The 16,302-nt window shown below is 38.0% G+C and overlaps 1 protein-coding gene across 3 annotated transcripts in view; it reads left to right on the top strand.

Annotated features, from left to right (window-relative positions):
• The first annotated feature begins 762 nt into the window (after positions 1-762).
• Positions 763-16,302, top strand: part of LOC124157784 (cilia- and flagella-associated protein 57) — a 49,257-nt gene continuing 33,717 nt past the window's right edge. For all 3 annotated transcript variants that reach the window (XM_046532798.1, XM_046532797.1, XM_046532799.1), the window contains exons 1-7: positions 763-1,059; positions 4,949-5,222; positions 5,702-5,967; positions 6,059-6,269; positions 7,596-7,958; positions 8,829-9,030; positions 10,777-10,994. In XM_046532798.1, the coding sequence (XP_046388754.1) occupies positions 854-1,059; positions 4,949-5,222; positions 5,702-5,967; positions 6,059-6,269; positions 7,596-7,958; positions 8,829-9,030; positions 10,777-10,994 (1,740 nt within the window). In that variant the 5' untranslated portion in view covers positions 763-853. The remainder of the gene's footprint in view (positions 1,060-4,948; positions 5,223-5,701; positions 5,968-6,058; positions 6,270-7,595; positions 7,959-8,828; positions 9,031-10,776; positions 10,995-16,302) is intronic.

The following is a 16,302-nucleotide window of genomic DNA, read 5'->3' on the forward strand; positions in this document are numbered from 1 at the left end:
ACCGAAATTAGTATTTAAAGGATTTTAGAAAGGAGAATAAAGGATTGGAACTGATATTGCCATTGGTAACGAGAAAATGCGCTTGCGCTCAATGAAATTCCTCCTTCAATTTTGGCGCCCAAGCGCTGCCACCAGCCGCCACCCTCCCACTTCGGAAGCCTCGGAAATTGAAAGGCACGGCGGGTACGGCAGGCAGCGAAGACCGAAGCACCGAAGGCTGGAACTGGAAGGACTGAAGGTGTCATAGCTGGATTGCGCCATACCCCACTCTCCCCTGTACTCCCTGAACGTAGTTGTATGGACCCCTTGAATAACACCATGTGTATAAGCTTACATGGTCTAAGTCGCCAGGTAATAATAATGTTAGACCTTGGGCCGCATCGTTTAAGTTGCATTTCATTTATATATATGTCAACTTGGGCGACGGAAAGGCACGTCTCATTATTAGTGGCCGAGAATGTTAATAAATTTGAGTGAGAGCTCGAGATATACGTATTAGCCGATGATTTTACATTATTTTCTTTGTTATAAATAAGTATATAGTTCTCTTCAACCGCAATATTTTATTCGCCTGAAGTTCGATACGCAGTAGTACGCGTCGATCAATTTTGATAGTCCGTGCTTTTACCTTCAGCCCTCATGAAGCCGCTGGTTGGGGTTGCGACCGCTTTTTCGAAACTGCGACGATCGTCTCGTTCAATATTTATTTGGCAACAGGTGGTCGGACTTACCCCCATCTCTGCGTTCACCGTCGTTCCGGGTAGCCTTGTTGCCTGGTTACGGCCGCTTGTTTTGAATCCCATCCCATGAGCGGTGGTTTTTAGAGAACTTCCACTTGGTATTTCGACTCAAGATGAGCGCCTCTGCCATAACTCCTTACTTCATTTTCGGGTTAAATTCGGAGATAAAAGGAAATGTTTATTTCTCGAAGGACAGTGAGGTTCTTTATCCCGTTGGTGCAGTTATTGCACTCCACGACTTTCAGACTAACCGTCAGAAGTACCTTAAACTACCAGATAAACGCCGCCCAATTAATATCATATGCCTTTCTAGCAACAAGTAAGTAAATACACGAGTATCATATCTTTATTTGAAACTTGTTTTATTGCACAAAGAGTTGTAGTCTAATTGTCCCAAGTAGTTGTAGTCCTCGACAGTGTGAATCAGAAAGTGAAGTGAGTAGATACTATTTCTGTGAGTGGCTTTGCCGTAAACATTGCGTAACTTTGTGAATGTTAAATTTTAGAAGCAGTAGCTGATCAATTAGGCATTACAGCTGATAGGCTAGGTTGGTTAAATTGATGCAATCAGCCATAAACCCCTCAGCCCGTATAATTATTGTTCAAAAGGCTTTATTATTGTGAAATGAAATGGCTGGAGAAAGAGGAATTTTTGTTAGACCCTTGCTGATAGAGATCCTATGACCCAACACTTCAGTGCGTCAGAGTGTCTGTTTTAGCATGTTGTGCTTGAGGAAGCTACTGTAATAATATTTGACCTTCCTATGCAAAATCGTATGATCCGGACCGCAAGATATTGCAGTAACTGTCTAAAGGTACCGTTTATCATAGGATTCCAAAGGTAAGGAAAAGGAGAAGAAAAGTTTGCTGTATGTGAATTATTTTTTATTACCAAGGCATTCTCTAATTTTCGGGGTACTTCAATAATGGGATTGTATTTCTTCATGTATGTACATTCTAATCTTTCTGATAAACTCTTTTGGGGAAATCAGCCAGGTCAGGACTGGACATTGCTGCAAACGTTTCAATAGCCTTTTCTGCCATCGTCATCAGGGCGAATGATGGTCCTGGTTAGGTCCATCATTCCATTAGGACCAGGTCCATCATTCGCCCTGAAGTTATAGGTTTATATACACAGTTGGGGTGGTCAAGACTTCTCAGAGAAGACCACCCCAAGTGTGTATATAAATCCGGCACTAATCAGGTCCATCATTCCCCCTGGTGACAATGGCAGAGAAGACTATGAAAACATTGGCAGCAATGTCCATCTTGACCATGCTGATTTCCCGAGATGAGTTCATCAGCAAGATTCACCGGGAAAGCACCTAATCCTTCATCATTCTAATTTTTGTTTCGCAGTCACCTCCATAAGTTGGAACTCATTTTCTCAGTCAGGGGGCACTTAAAACAGGTTTTACTGTATTTTATCATATAGTAGGTGTATTGTTATCATAGTGGTAGCATTGAGGTGAATCTGCAGGATGATGGGATGCAATAAAAGACTACGATCAAAAATCAATATGTATTCAAGTCACAACAGCACAGTATCTAAAATACATCTGTTCACTCGGAGAGCAGAAGAATCAATGATAATAATAACCTGATACAAATCAACAATAGATTTTGATGCTTGCACATGTTATTCATAGTTACATTGGGAGCTGGAAATTACAAAAGAGGGATTGGTCCTTCAACAGATAGAGTGAATAAATTTCATATGTCAATTATTTGCAATACCATTTCACTTCCACTAACCTTTCTTCCCTCCTTCTTTATGGCCATCTTATGTCCAAGTGTAAAGTCCACAGACCCTTGAAAAGTCAGAAATTTCCTTGAATCATTTATGAATTTCAGGTTTTATTCAGGAATTTTCCTGTCAAAGTAAAAAAATCTGTTATTTCTGTTTATGTGTTCTGAAAATCTTTCTGTTTATGTGTTCCATGAAGGCTGTATGATGAAGATATTGTTTGCGCATGATATGATTGATATATTACAAATTCTTTGTGTCATGCATTGATAAAAGATTTTTTAAATCACTGCATGCAATAAAAGCAAACCCCAGAGGCATTTCATTGCCATTTCCCATCAAATGCTCACTTAAGCCAACCAAGGAATCAACTAACTTCATTTGGACTTACTCCCCCATGGAAAATATTTTACTTTTCTTGAGAAAACAATGTAGATAGAGCTTCAAATCACTATTGCAGTAGAGTGATTAAACTCAATTTTTGTTAGGTCTCACAATTGACATTGCCACTTCTTTGACAATGGTTAATACCTTTTGCATCTTTGGTGATGCTTCCTCTCTATTTCTCCCTTGCACGGTATTCTCTTACCTTAAAGAATATTTTTTGATGGAGTTCAAATACAGGACAAGCCTTTTCTTTGATTTCATTAATGGCTTTCTCAATGTAAACGTTGAAAATTACGGGTGACAACGAACAGCTTTGTCACACTCCTTTCCTAATTCTTGCTTCTTCACAGCTGGGCCCTGATTTTATCACTGCTATTTGGTTTTTGTATTAACTGTGATTGATTCTTCTGTCATTGTAAAGAACCCCAATTTCTTTCAGGATTCCAAGCATTGTGCTCCAATCCACGTTGTCAAATGGCTTCTCTAAGTTCACGAATGCAACGAACGTTGGCTTGTTCTTTTCCATTCTCTTCTGTATGAGCAGTCTAAGGGCCAATATTGCTTCCCTTGTGCCTTTGTTTTTTCTGAATCCAAATTGGTCCTCATCCAAGAACTCTTCTGCTCTTCGTTCTATTCTTCTATAGATGATCCTTGTCAGTATCTTCGATGCATGTGTAGTTAGGCTTATGGTCCTAAAATCTTCGCACTTCTCCACTCTTTTCTTCTTAGGAATAGGGATTTTAATGTTCCTCTCGAAGTCCTGTGGTATCTCACCAGTAGAATACATTACACTAATGATTTTGTATAGCTGGTTCAACGTCTTCTCTCCTGCATTTTTAATTAGCTCTGCGGGAATATCATCAATGCCAGGCGCCTTATTTATCCTAAGGTCTCTTACAGCCACATAAACTTCTGATCTTAAAATTGGGGCTCCCATGCCATCGGCATCCACTTCCCTCTCGTTTTCGATAGCATTTGTTCTTAGGCTGCTTCCTTTGTACAAATCTTCCAGATATTCCTTCCATCTCTTCCCTTTGTCTTCGTTTTCAATCATTAGTTCTCCGTTTTTGTCCCTAAGGGTATTACATCTTACGCCCCTTTCCTTAAAGTGGTTCCTCACTATCCTATAAGCGGCCTCTACTTTTCCATGTTTAAGATTGTTTTGTACGTCTTCACAAATATTTTTCATCCAGGTTTCTCTAACTTTCCGCGCTTTATGACATATTTCGTTCCTTATTCTCTTGTAACAATTTTGTCTTTCTTCTGTTTTCGTAGCCTTGTATTTTCTTCTTTCTTCAATGAGATCTAATTCTTCCTGCGTGATCCATGGCTTTTTCATAACGACTCTTCTTTTACCAAGAACTTCCTCAGATGCTGCGTGCAGACCACTTCTAATGGTTTTCCAACTCTTATAGTTATGGAATTCAAAAATGCTCCCATGGGAATCCTATGCTGTTATTATATTTCTTTTCTAATTAAGTCATCCTATTTGACTTTCTGCCAAACCGTGTGAATATTGCTTTTAAAGTGAATTAGATAATGTATGTACATAATGGTAATTCCATTCATTAAAAGTTGCTTGTGAAAATTGTTGTATGCTAAAGCAGTCAGAACCAGTAATAGGCTGTGCCCTCGAGTCAGCATGAACACGTGACTCCACAGAAAGAGTGGACAGCATACAAGTAACATTTAAGGAGTAGTGATTCCCCCCTACAAGTGCGACTTGCTATATGTGGAAATATTTTTCTTAAATTTTTATTCCTGCCCAAGGCCAGGTGCTGACATATTTGCTGAAATTATTCTTCTAATTACGTTAGGGAAGCATATGAAACATTTTTGTAACTTACCATCCTGACCTGCCATCACTCATACATTGAACTTCTCTTTAACTGAAATTGTGGCTCACTTTTGTTGCTCTCATTCTATCCATGGACTCTGTTTTCCTCCCATTTCGCCTAACATACTTCCCTCTAACCCGATTTTCAGCTTCCCCACCCACTTGTCTAACTTGCAATGTTTTCTTGATCTTTTGAATGCATGTACAAATGAAACTGTTTATATTTTTTTCCATGAGAAAACTGCTTGCAGTAGCAGAGAAAGGAGATCCCCCAAGTGTATCCATATATGATTTAGCATCATTAAGGAGAATTAATGTATGGAATGTGTCACGCTCAGATTCACCATCAGCTGTGGAGTTTGCCTCTATTGCTTTTTCTCGTGACAACAAGCTCTTGGCTGGAATAACTGGACATCCTGATTGGCTTCTTTTGTGCTACAGCACTGAGAGGAACAGAGTTGAAAGTTCTGGCAAGGCTCAAAATCCTGTAAACCCTGGCCCAATTTTACAGGCAAGTCAACCTTCAACCCTCTGGTGGATGTGCCCTTGGCAAATTGACAAATTTTTTAGTTTTTGAGCTGTCAGTTTGTGAGCTGTCAGTGTATTTAATGCATGTGTATCCAGGTATTCAATTTTCAATAAAAGAGGTATTATTTCTGATTTATGGATCAATAATCCATCGAACTTTCCAATAGATTTTGTGACATCATAGAGAGGTTGATGAGTTATAAGAATACATTTCAATTGTTTATTGCTGGTGCCATGATAGATGACATTTTAAGTCACACCAACAGTTTCAATTTTTTTAATAAGAAAATACCTCCACCTAAAGGACTGGAATGCAATTTGTGGTAAATTTTCTGAGGTTGGCTCGCTCGTGGAATTGAATTAGGCACATCCACTGACGGTTGACTAATGCTTGGGTAGATTTTGCCTTAATGTGTATACCTCTTAGATATACTCTATATAATCACATTTTATCGTGTTTAGGTTTCTTTTTCTCCAGAAGATTCTTCAATGGTCTGCATTGGGGGGCCTGGATGTCTTCGCTTTTTACAATATACAGAAACAGTGTGGAATCAAGAGGGATTTTCAAAAAGTGAATATCTTCAAATCACTACATTTTGTTGGCTATCCCAGTATAAAGTTCTTGCTGGTACTCGGGATGGTCGCTTGATTGTCTTTGAGGATGGAGATCTTAGAGCCACTCACATAGCCAAGGATCTTCCTTACTTGAACTTGCGAGATAGAGTTCAGTAAGAATAAGCTTCTTGATCACTCCTTAATTCTGTGAATTGTGTTAGAAACTATTCATTATTATCTTGCATAATTATCCCATTATTTCAGAGCTCCAGATGATTCTGAGTCCAGAAGTGCAAGTAGTTTGGAAGAAGCTATTAAAGCTGCATATGAGCCTTTTGGTAGTAGACCTGGGAGAATGGAATTAAATTCATTGATTAGTTTTGGTAAAGGCTTTGCTTTTAGCTACGGCTTTGGGTTTGTTTATGTTTATTGGCGTGAGTCAGACACACGGTTCAGGAGGAGCCATATATTTAAGGTAATAATAATAATGATATTTTTTATTGTTCCTAAAGATTGCATGTAGTACACTTTGGAAGTCGTCAAAAAAAATTATAATAGTAGTTACAATAAATGAGTTATTAGAATACAGTATACTGTCTTTCATACGAACAACGTTATTACGAAGTTCTCGTTATTAAGAAGCAAATCGATGGTCCCGACCAAAAGGCCTATCCAAGCTATAGTAAAAGAAACATTGTTATGAAATTACGGACTGTAGGTTTATCAACTTACAAACAAGGTCTCGGAATGCATATATGTACTTCGTATATCAAAAACTTACTGTATTCGGGAAGATATCAACCCACGATTGCATGATGCCGCATTCTTCTATTGAGAAACTGAAACAAATTTTCTTGTTTTTATATATTTGCACACTGTTTTCTTTCGACGATTCGACGAAAAAATCGTTATTACATACCTCTGGTTTTTTGGTCCTGTGAACTTCGTAATAGCGAGAGTATACTGTAAGTACAATTTTTAGTAGCCGATGGACAAAGATTACTCAGAGCCCAGCATGAAATCCTTCAGGCTATAGTAGTTGTTTCTCTGTAAACACTTATTCAGAGCATTCTTAAATGGTACATGTGGAAGACATTTGATATTATGTGGTAATTTGTTGTGTATTTTTGATGGGGAGAATGAGGGTCCTTTTTGGCAGAAAGTACTGGGGTAGTCTTTCCGGTGAATGTCATTAGTGGTTCTGGTTGCGTGATTATGCAGAGAACTATTTTTTGGAAAGTATTCAGGGTTATTTTTAACAAAGGAGACACAAGTACGTGCAGTGATGGGAATGTTAGAATTTTTAGATCATTACAAAGAGGTGAGCCAGGTGATCGCATGGAAACTCTGGCCATAAATTTTACTGCATGTTTCTGCATAAAGAAAACGATGTTATTAGTTTGCTGAAAAAGGTGGTATTGGTAATAATTTCATTGAATTCTTTTTGGTGCTTTTGTGTCACAATGGAACATTTTTATGGATAATTTCTACCGAGTTATTTTTCTCTAGTAACCTACTCTCATCGCTGTCAGGGACTGAATACCATTTCATGTTTTTCATTGCTCTTCGACAAAGTTGCCTGCTAAGGGGATAAGTTTATCCAATGAGATAATGTATGTAGTTATTATGTAAGAAGCTAAAAATATCAAGATTTGTCATCTGTTTTTGAGTTGGTATTGGCACTATTTTTCTTGTTTTCTTGTAAAGTATGACCTTTTGTTGGTAATATCCTCTCTCTTTTTCACGTGTTAGTTGTCTGCTGTAAAGATTTCCTTACAGATGGTTCTTTATTACTGAATAGGTTCCTACTTTTTCTGACCATGTTGATGAACCTATTGAGGAACATGAAGAGCCAGAAGTTGAAGCTAAAGATTCAAATGAAACCATCCGCAGCTCTCAAGAAATTCCTGTATCATATGAACAAAGTTGGAGTGCATCATCGGACTTGATAGAATTGACAAGTTTAGGAAATGCCTCTATTGATACAGGAGCTTTAGCCGTTGAAGAGATGAGTGCAGCCAGGAAAAGTTCAACTAATTTGAATACATCTGTCTTGGATGCTGTTCGTCAAATCTGTGTTAATATTGCTGAAAGTGAGCTAATTGTAACAACAGGTCGATCTCAGTTATATTTCACTCAGCTCTGGGTGACTGATGAGAAGCAGGTATCTCATATTTTATGGTATAATTTAAAATTAATATCACTCCTACATCCTCGATTCCTCACCTTAATGAACATTTGTTTTAGTAGTAATTCTATTCATATGTAAATTAAGTTTATCCTCCACATCTCATCACTATTTTTACCAAAAATTATTCTAATATCATCCTCTTATGAAAACTTTTTGGCCTAATTTAATTTTTTAATGCAATTTTACGTTTGAAAATGTTATTATTCCCCTCGCATGCTTTATAATATAGTTTATACATTTTCTTTGGCATTTCATGTCTATTAAATAGGTCTTTTCGATGTACGAGTGCATCAAAGTGACATCGTTGAGTAGTACGGTAGCATGGACTTGACCTACATTGGAGTATGTTGCCCTCTGGATCAATTTTCCCCTCCCCTCTCATTTCAAGGCTTAAATTATTGTAGTGGAGTAAATGGAGGTATAGGGAATGGAAAAGCTTATCCGTGGTGAGGGAAGGATGAGTCAAGGGGTCATGTGTAGAATGGTTTAAACAAATCAGGTCAAGGGATAGCATTAATGTAGTTTGGGGTGGTATTAAACATTGTGTAGGTGGAGTGCTTGGAACCTTTCAGGCAGAGAGAACTTATGTACTGGCATGTGTATATGTAGTTTTTGTAAACAAAAGAGCAAGTGTTCTTTTTCTTCTCAGACATTATATACCCACTCCTGTCACTAGCCGCATAGGAACCAGGTCTCAAGGGCTTATCACCTGCATCACCTTAGTAATGTGCTGAGGGACAACAGATGTTATCCATCTACTCAGTTGAACTTTACCAGCAACTATGCGCAGCCACAACCCAAAAGATCCAGTCGTGGAAATCTGAAGTCTTGTTTTACTTCTAGGGACATGTTTCCTTACAAAAGATTGGAGAAGATTTGCACTATGGGCCAGTATCAGGGCTTTCAGTTTGCATGTTGAAGTCAATATTTGCAACGAGTGGTGCATATGATAGAACAGTTCGGCTGTGGAATTATGAAACAGCTAATGTAGAGTTAGTGAAAAGTTTTGAAGATGACATATTTTGCATTGATCTTCATCCCACTGGTGAGTTAATTTTGTGATTAACCTTTATAACTTTGATAATTTTCATTTTAAATTTTCTGAGTTCCCATTTTGTAAAAAAATATTAGGTATTTAAGTTTTTTTAATGTAATAATCATCAAATGGCCTTTCTTGGATTACAGTGTTGTTATTCTGTGGGATGCCAAATGCATTCTAATGATGTGTATGTATATAATGCATAGTTGAATGGGAAAATTATTTATTTTAGTCTGTATGGGCATACATGCCCGATGGACCCAAGGGAAAGATTCAAATGAAAGTAGTCCACAGGGTAGTGTCAGGTTATAAACACTAATAATGGAAGAGACAACCCTATGGCAAGTATGCACTTCCCCTTTAAGGACGATGGCTCTCTTCCCCCTAAAAATCTAATTGTTCATTCTTCCATTTGTTGTTCCTAAATCATACTTGTTTTTTTATGTTAAAAGTAGAGATAAGGGGATACTAAAATTCCCCCTTGATTTAATTTTGAAGGGGTGGCTCACTTGATTCTGTTGTACACACGAATATTAAAATTTGCCATCCCAAAAATTCCTCACCCTGCCTTAGGTGAGTTCCAGTTCTTGATCACAATGAATAACTCTCATAAACCATCCTATTTTCTCCTTTTTCTTGACCTTATTTTAATATATAAAATGATGTTTCCTGGAGTTTAGGTCAATAAATTAAAAGTTAAGTTAGGTTAATAAATTTAAAAACTTTTAATTTATTGACCTAAACTCCAGGAAACATCATTTTATATAAACCATCCTCACATTCATCACACCTGACGCTGCAATTTTTGGTGATGCAAGATATTGTACAGCTTCGCAAGCCTTCGTGCAGTCCTGACATAGCTCCCTGGGCACCACCACATTTAAATTGTTTTCTGCAATAGGAAGACACTAGACTGAGACCTTCAATAGCTCAAGTGGATATTTCTACAGTAGACAACCAGTGTTCAGCTAGAATTAGCACACCAGTATCTAGTTCATTTTATAATATCATAAGATCAAGGTGTTTGTTTCTTGTACATTGAATATTAGCAAAAAGAAACTTTATGGCTGCACAATTCACCTTTCCGCCTTCACTAGGGTGATTGTGGGGAATATCCTTGATCCTTAGTCTGGATTGTTTCAGTGTCGTTTTTACTCGAGCTACCACTGTTCGATCTCAAAGTCCTAACGTTCGTGTTAAACCAAAATCATCAAGCACCTGGCCTCCACATTTGCCTCCTTGCCATGTACTAGGATTTGATGCACTGTCTTTTAGTTCAAATAGACTGTAAATTTGAAGGAAGTATAGTCATCCCTGGTATTCAAAGCCTCCATATTTGAATGTTTTCCCAATTTCGTATTGAGATTGCTTTTCAAATCTTCCTCTTTCGTATTTAAATCAATTTTGTACACATGGACATTTGCCTTTCTTACTGGATCAGGTCGCAGACAGGCAGCATGTAGCAGGCAAATTGAATGTGGTAGCTTAAAAAAACAGCTTCATGTAGTCTCATTATTCCTTAACCTGATGCTGATAATTTGAACATTTTAACTTGAAACCATAAGTGAGAGCTCTCCCATGATACATCACTCCTTTAAATTTACACGGCTTTCTGAAGACTTGATGAACACCATGTTGTTGCAATTAAAGTGGATGCTGAACTGAGTGCTGTAAAAATCATGTTTTTATATCCAATATCTTTAAATTACTCTTTTGTTCTAACCTTTAATTTGTCTCTTCTTATTCTTTCAGGTCTCCATATTATCATTGGATTTTCAGACAAACTTAGATTTATGAATGTATTAATTGATGACCTTAAAGAAGTGCGTGAAATAGCCATTAGAAAGTGCAATGAGTGTGCTTTCAGCTCTAACGGTCACCTTTTTGCTGCCACTAATAGCTCAAACATCAATGTTTACTCTACCCTAACTTTTGAACAGCTTTTGACCTTCAAGGGCCATAAAAAAAGAGTAAGATCAGTATTAAATTTTGAGTTATCATTTAATGTGCGCATCACTCTATTGTAATTAATTCAATTAATATGCATGAGCCAGAAAAGCATTGTGATTCTGACCATGTATTCTTTTTTTTATTAAATAGTTTACCTTGCCCTGCAATTTCTGAAGGTGAACTAATGCTAAGTAAAGTGCCTAAAAATTTTCATTGAAAAACGTGAGAGTAGACTGCATATACATATGTTAAGTCTTTTTTATATAAATTAGTTACTCCAGTAGCATCCTTCGTCGACCCGACTTAGGTCCAACATCATTTTTGTGTCGTATATGTCAGCTGATATATGCGACACAAAAATCCTATGGGGTTATTTATTTTTCAAGGGTCTATCTATAAAATTAAGTTAATTGTGATTACAATAACTGATATGGTTGCAATCAAGTAAAAATCACGAATAAAATATTTATAAGTTAAGGCAATGATGTACATCCATTAAGTCCTGACAATGACCCTTGTCAAGTTAAATTGACCAATTATAGTATAAATTCACCTTAAAGAGTTGAGTTGAAGAAAAATAGGATTTGATGGTTTATCCATGCTCATGTTAAGCAAATAAACAAAACTCTAATATTGAAATAAAAAGTTAAATGTGTGTTGATCATCCACGAGTGTAGACTTATAAAAAAAATTAACTCCATGATGGCTGTGGATTTTGGTCCTTGTCGCCCTCAAGCTCTAAGGGTCCTCGTACGACTGATTTGGGGATGCTACTTTCTGGCTAAGATCACCAAGATCCCTCATCCCATTATTTTAAGGCACCAATTGAGAGTCCTCTACTCATCATCCTCCAGGAAGTGCTGCCTTTTGGTGCTATCCAAAGCGCATAGCATTAAATACTGTATAGCCACGTGTAAGAGACGCACCCCTATTTTTAGCATCGGAGCTAAAGAAAAATAAATTTGCGGCATTTTTTTATACTATCACACGGTGTTACAGATGTATGCCTGGACTTTCGACAGTTATCAAAATTTCCTCTTTCGTATATTAAAAATTTACGTGGCATTTTTTCAGCTAAATTTTCTCCATAAGTATGGTACTCGGAGATAATTAGGTATTCACTTGTAGTCTTAACCTTATGATGCTTACTAGGGATGATCGGATATCTCGGATTCAAATATCCACAGATAATGCCTTCACCATATACTCCGAATCCAAATTCGTCAAAGAAATTGAATCTGAATCCGAAATTTTAAATCGATGCTTTTCTGATGTAACGTTCCATTAGAGGGAGTAGAAAGAGTTCCGATCCTCTCTTCGCATATGCCAATGCTCGACGATGCTTTTCCTACTCACGAACAATTTTGTTTAAAAGCTCTCATAGGAGTATTACAATAGAATTGCACCCGCGGAAAATTTTATGGCAAAACACAACAGAACGTTCCCAAGAGATTGAACAACAATCAGGGGAATCTCAGTGCTGAAGGATAATAACCACGTCGTAGATTTCACGGAACCACACTCGGCCCTCCATAAGCCAATGCCTCTGCCATTTTTTTTCTTTCTGATACCCCACAGACCATAAATCACTTGCATCAAAGGAAAATATCAAGTTACGCGGGAACAATGGAAATGTGTTTCATCCCTACCCCATCTCACCAACTGACCTTTTTCAGTCTACCATGTAAAATTCTCCCAGTTTCTGGAGGCTAAATGCTATGTAAGTCACCTGCTGAGCTCGAAGATATCTCGATAGCTTTCAGCAGTTGTATGATTGTATGACATGCACGAGGTTCAAAAAAGAATAAGACCTAATGCAATGCATATCTGAAAGCATTTAAGTTTTTTGAGCTCTAATTTAATGACCCAAAGATTTATAGTCACAACAAGGTCACTAATATTCAATGCAGTCCAAACAGGACCATTTCAGAAGAAACAACCTTAGAATGAGCATGTTCAAACAAGACGGACTGGAAACTTCAGGCGACGCAAACTGCGTATATCACATTGCTGCGCCTCCACTTTGTGGGCAATGACGTCACATGCAAGATCGGACGTGTTCTTCCCTTGCTCCTTCGCTCGTAGCCTCATTGCTTGAAAGACGGGGGGAGTGAACTCCTTCCCCTCTACCTCTCCTTCAGCACTCTTCACTTATGAGCATTTCTGATTTCTTCTATCTACCATTTAGTCCAACAATGTACACACTCGTTCTAATTTTTTGAACTGCAGATTTTGAGATCAATATAATTTTCAGTTGCAATAATCCTCATAACAGCGTCTGAAGATGATTTTTGAAAAATCAGGTCCTTAGCGTATTGAAAATCACTCAGCGAGACAGATATTGACTATTAACCAGTAATTGTCCTTCAAAACTATGCGTTTCTCTACGTTTGATATGCTATTACTATTTGCAGTATAAATGCCGCAGGATGTCCACTCGTGGCAGTAAATTGAGCGTGCCCTCCAGAGCGATAAACCCCACACGATCTTTTCCATGGTCACCTCTGAGGTACCAACATGACAGCGCGATGCTTACAAGTAAGAAAAGCAAACAGGAGCATTTTTTAACCTTTTCCCTACTGTACACGTATATATACGTGTGGACGTTTCCTGACCCGGGAGACGACGGGCATATATATACGTGTGAGATTTTCCCGGCCAGGATATCGAAAGCCGTATATATACATTTTCTAGCTCCCCCCCCCCTTTTAGGACGGTCGTGGGTTTACGACGTCTTTGTCTCGGGACCCAACTCTTCGGGGTTTAGGATTAACCCTCGGAATCCGGGAGCAGGTACCCGGACCCTTCGTCTTTTAGAACCCCTCTCAGCGGTACGGGACAGCGGTCATTCAATTGTTTATACAGTCAATTTTCGAAATAAATATTTGTTCATTTCTCAAGAAATATATGTACACTAAGAATTGAATTATTTGTGTTTTGAGCAGCGTTTACAATTTTTAAACGAAATTCTACGACAAATATTAACTTATACCTCGAGTTATGCATAAACATCAACATGGAAATTGTTGCTGTGTTAAATGCGTTGATAATGGCCTTAGAACTTCGTTTAAAATTTGACAATGCTAAGATAAGAATGAGGAATTCAATTCAAAGTCTGTAATTTACGTGCAAGCAACAATTATCCATTTGCTAAATACATATAAGCAATACATAAGTTGACCGCGAACCAATGCCGCACGTATGGTCGTAAACCTGGAAAGGAGGGAGCACAACTACTCTCGGAGTCCGAGATAATGCGAAGTCCCTGCGTGGAGGGGTCGAAAAAGGTTCAGCGAGACCCTTCTTAACGAATGCTCTCCAAAAATGCTCCGTACCACGAGAAAGAAGAGTCTCTTGGGGCTCAGTACTGCAGTCATGCTAAGACGAAAACTCTGCCGTCTCGAAAGGGTTAAAATACGTCACTAAGGGAGAAACACCCCAGCCTGCAGCATTTTTTTGTCATAGGGTTTCAGATAACTGACTCAAGGTGAAAACCGAGGCTACTCAGTTCCCCTTGGACCTGCAACCGGTGAAGGAGAGGGGAAGATAAGAAGTTTGTGTAAGAGACGTACCCCCATTTTCGGTTGCAATTTCTAGGAAAAAAAAGGTGCTCCTCTTACACGCACTTATATAGTAAATGCTATGCACTACAGATCTGTTGCTAGGATACTCAACTCAAACACTTTTTCAAAACTCAAATTAAGTCAAAGGCAGTTGTTGGTAAAAGAGCTGTGTAAACTTGATAATAGGATTTTTTATTTACAGTGAAACCTCTATTTTACGCTTTTGAATGGACCACTTACATAAAGTGCAAAATTGAGGAAATTGTAAAATAGAAATAGTATCATTGTTTAAAGGCGGTATTGTTTGGGACCTGATTAAAAGTGTGCAAAATGAGGGAAAACGTAAAATGAAGGGATGTAAAATCGAGGTTTCACTGTATTTATATTAGGGATGGACGGATCCAAGATTTTTTTTAAACCCGGATCGGATCCTTGATTTTCAGAGCCGGATCTTCGAATATTTTTGGATCCTTATGCATTTTCAATTGTCTGCTATAAAACGAAGTAATTAGTTTCTTCTGGGTAACTACTATCAAAGGAATGCTATTTAGATTTACATACACGTCTAAATATTTTTACTGATTAAAAATCGTTTTGATGAGCTTTCAAATTATTTTTTTTAATGATAAAATCTTTATATGCTCAGGGTGTAAACAGTTATGCTTGCGTTTGGAAATGAAAATAGGTTTCTATCTTTGGATAAGCCATTGACTGATTTTTGATATTCCTCACATAAGTTTCACCAGAATTTTATCACTTTCTCATCGCATACTGACTTGTGTTTCACCCGCAAATGCTTCAGTTACGGTGAGGTGGATTTTCCACTTCCTCGCAATAGTTTCAAGTCACAGTCCAGGCACATGATGTCAATGTCCCTTTATGTCAATAAAAATGTTTCTACACAATGAAAGACATTTTTATCGGTATTTCATTCAATTAAATTGAAACTTATGCAATCTGCAACACAATTAACAATGTTTAGAAAAACATAAGCGTCACGTGTGATGAGTGATGGGAACAACGAGACAGCGGCTCAGCGAGAGGAAGGGTAGCACAAGTGCGTGAAGGAGAGGTGGCGGGGAAGGAGAGCAATCCCTTATTCTTTTACGCAACGTCACAATGAAAGAGGGAGTCAAGGACGAATATGTTAGACCTTGGTATTTTGTGATGTTGTTGCCTTCAAAGCGAAGCTGGGCGACCTATGTGATGTATACAGGTGTCGTTTCCGGGCCGGATCATCTTGTTTGACGGTACTAATGGCACGCCTGTTTCTTTGTAAATTGTGCTGCTTGAACAATGTTGAATATTGGTATGGTCTCGTTGTAACAAAAAAAAACTTGTTACAATCGATTAGAACTTAAAAAGAACTAAATATGTATGCCAGAAATGCGACGCATTTGGTCTCATTCTTTCTTGAATCTCGGGCACGTCATCCAATTGCCGAAAACTATCGAGACATATTCAGGTCCAGTGAGTGACTCACCTAGCATTTGTTCTCCAGAAACAGAAAATTGGAGCAGGTAAGATGAAAAAGGTCAGTTTGCAAGCTGGGGTATGGATGAAACACGCTTCTATTGTTCTCTTGTAAGTTAATATTTTCCTTATAAGGTAATGATTTATGGACTGTGTGGTCTGGGAAGGAAAAAAAATATCAGAGGCATGGGGTGAGGATGGTCGAGGGTGTTATTTTTTATCTGCGATGTAGTCACTTTTGATATGGTTGTTATCCTACGGAGTAGAGATTCTTCCGATGGTTGTTCAATCT

Source organism: Ischnura elegans, chromosome 4, assembly GCF_921293095.1.
Source record: "Ischnura elegans chromosome 4, ioIscEleg1.1, whole genome shotgun sequence".
NCBI classification, from domain to species: Eukaryota; Metazoa; Arthropoda; class Insecta; order Odonata; family Coenagrionidae; genus Ischnura; species Ischnura elegans.